This window comes from Penaeus japonicus, unplaced genomic scaffold (assembly GCF_977035675.1).
Source record: "Penaeus japonicus unplaced genomic scaffold, GWHDUDI00000001_assembly GWHDUDI00000004, whole genome shotgun sequence".
In the NCBI taxonomy this organism is placed as follows: domain Eukaryota; kingdom Metazoa; phylum Arthropoda; class Malacostraca; order Decapoda; family Penaeidae; genus Penaeus; species Penaeus japonicus.
Genome location: NW_028234406.1, coordinates 18745056 through 18747555, shown reverse-complemented (window position 1 = coordinate 18747555; position 2500 = coordinate 18745056). Strand labels below are relative to the sequence as shown.

Genomic DNA, 2500 nt, shown 5'->3' with positions numbered 1-2500 from the left:
CTGCTCCAGTATGGTTGACAATACGTGACGAATATTTGGATTCTCCTCTTTCTGAAAAAATAGAAAATGTTGAAGACCTTTGATTCTTGATAAGTAATATAAAGATCAACTAATGATGAAAAAGTAGCATGCTGAAATTATACCCATGCATGATCTAATAGTAGTTGTGCAGTGCAATATCATTTTTTAACTTAAGATAAACAGATACCAGTATTAGGCTCATATACAATACAAAAATAACAAAGTTCTAAATACCTCTCTATTGTTTCCTTTGTAATACTGCAATCCTTTGGCATACAACTTGTTGAAATCAAAGCCATGTCTTTCAAGAAATTTGAAGGAATTGCACTCTACAGTAAAGTCATCAGAACATAATGTGATGAAATTAAAAGTCTGCACTAGATAGTTATGGCTAAGGACTTGTCCACATCCACCTGTAAATAAAGCATAAATGTTAACAGACATGACTATTTAGTTCCTTTTATTTTTATCTTCTTTGCATGCATTAACCTTTAATGAAACACATCTACCCAAGAGCAAAATAAGATCAACTGGCATGCAAAAGATAATGAATAGGTTTTATTTATATATAAATATATTTCTACTATAAGTTGACCATTATTCATGATACAAAGTAAGTAAGTAAGTAGTATATAAAAAAACATTTTTTCATATCCATGAAAACAAAATTCATAACCTGTGGCATGATGTTTTAATTGGAAACAAAGTATCAAACAACAAAAATTGCTAAATTAACAAATAGCAAAACTATAAACAATAAATACCTTCTTTATTCTCTATTTTCAGGTTGCTCACTGACTTGCAGGTAAAACAAGATAAACCCAAAGACACAATTGCATATGTGCGTGCTACTTCAGCCATATATTGATAGCGAAAATCTATCTCTGGATAATTTATCTTCTTTCGTTGTCCAAGACCACTGAGTTCCTGAAATAAATTAAAGAACTTTTAAAAAATACTTCAGTTTCTTTGCAAAGTAATTACTCAGACAGTAAAATAATGTCTGTACTTCATTGTAAGTACATGCATGAGGGTATCTATCTTGAAATCCATCAACTACCTTGTTCCCAATCTGTAATGTAATCTGTTTGTATGTTCAGACCCCAGACAAAGACACAAGATTGTTAACATTAAGGTTAATGCCAAAGAATGAATCTACTAGACTGTCTGCTTATGCAATGTAATTATTCATTAAAAAACCTGGAAATCCATTAACATTACAGAAAAATCACATCAAACTTTGGGGAGAGACTGTACTAATGAGTAATATATATCAAAAGATGTCATAAACTTCAATCTAGAATTACAGATATACCCCTTCATTAGTTACAATCCAGAATGGAATATAGCTTAGACTCAGAATTTAATATTTTGAAGCTGGTTGTTATATGCAAATTTTATCAATATGTTGGTGTCACTAAAGCACTGGAGACCAACCCCCTCAGAAATACAGCACCAGCATACTCGAAAGGTATCTGGTAAAAAGAGCTACATATTATAAAAAGGTATTAATATTCAATGATAACCTTTTCATCTATCCAACAACTACATCTCTTGTGACATTCTTAATTGAAGATGTATATCAAAGTTCCATGAAAGCTTCTAGACCTTCAACTGATGGCTGTTTCCATGAAAGTGATGCATCAGCAACTGATCACTGTTGCCTCCATGTCTATGGTGTTCATGGAAGGGCAAGCAAACCTCCATCACATATATTCTGGCATGACATAGTTTGGACTGGTTTCTTATTTGATGATGAATTTGTTCTTTTTAGTTGTAGTTGTAAACACTACAATAAAGTAATTTCTATTAAAGGACATCATAATACCTGACAGTACACAATAAATTCTAGCCACTCTGGTCCATACTAAAGGATCATTATCCAAGTTGTTACAATGGTTATTACATTCCTTTAAATTGTATTCTGCAGCTAAATTATTGTACTTCAGTGTTATATACTTGACAAAGCATAGAAAATAATTTATAAGCTAACAAGAAACAATTGAAGTTAGCACAGCATATCCTGTTTGAATGATAACAGCACTTAACCCACACTGGACGGGTGGTACAGTACTGTACCGCGCATTCAAAAGCCCAGTGGCCGGGCGGCACAGTATTGTGCCAGCCATTCAATTGATTTAGGCCTAATAATTCGAACGCCCCGGCATTGGGATATTCAAGGCTAGAATTCCCCCGTCGTGGATGGGTTAATATAGAGTAATTGTAACAACAGGATAATCTTTTGAATTGTATTATCATTGGTGAAAAATTAAATATGAATACATAACAAGTAGCTATAATAGCTATTATGCAGGTGAACTGTTGTATATAAACATATGTATGAAAAAATAAATAAGATTACTGCTAAACACATTAGTGCAAATCTTTAAGAAAACTTTTACTTTTGTACTAGTTCCTTTCTCCTGTGATCAGTTTAACACTAGAAATTTCTGGTGTGCTGGGGCAAATTCTCTGATGT

The 2500-nt window shown here is 32.6% G+C and overlaps 1 protein-coding gene across 1 annotated transcript in view; it reads right to left on the bottom strand.

Annotated features, from left to right (window-relative positions):
- LOC122248747 (target of EGR1 protein 1) overlaps nt 1-2500 on the bottom strand; it is a 14647-nt gene that overhangs the window by 11687 nt on the left and 460 nt on the right. The window contains exons 3-5 of the mRNA XM_086536201.1: nt 786-948; nt 256-434; nt 1-51 (exon numbers count right to left, since the gene is read on the bottom strand). The exon at nt 1-51 is cut by the window's left edge and continues 203 nt beyond it. Coding sequence (XP_086392327.1) covers nt 1-51; nt 256-434; nt 786-948 — 393 coding nt within the window. The remainder of the gene's footprint in view (nt 52-255; nt 435-785; nt 949-2500) is intronic.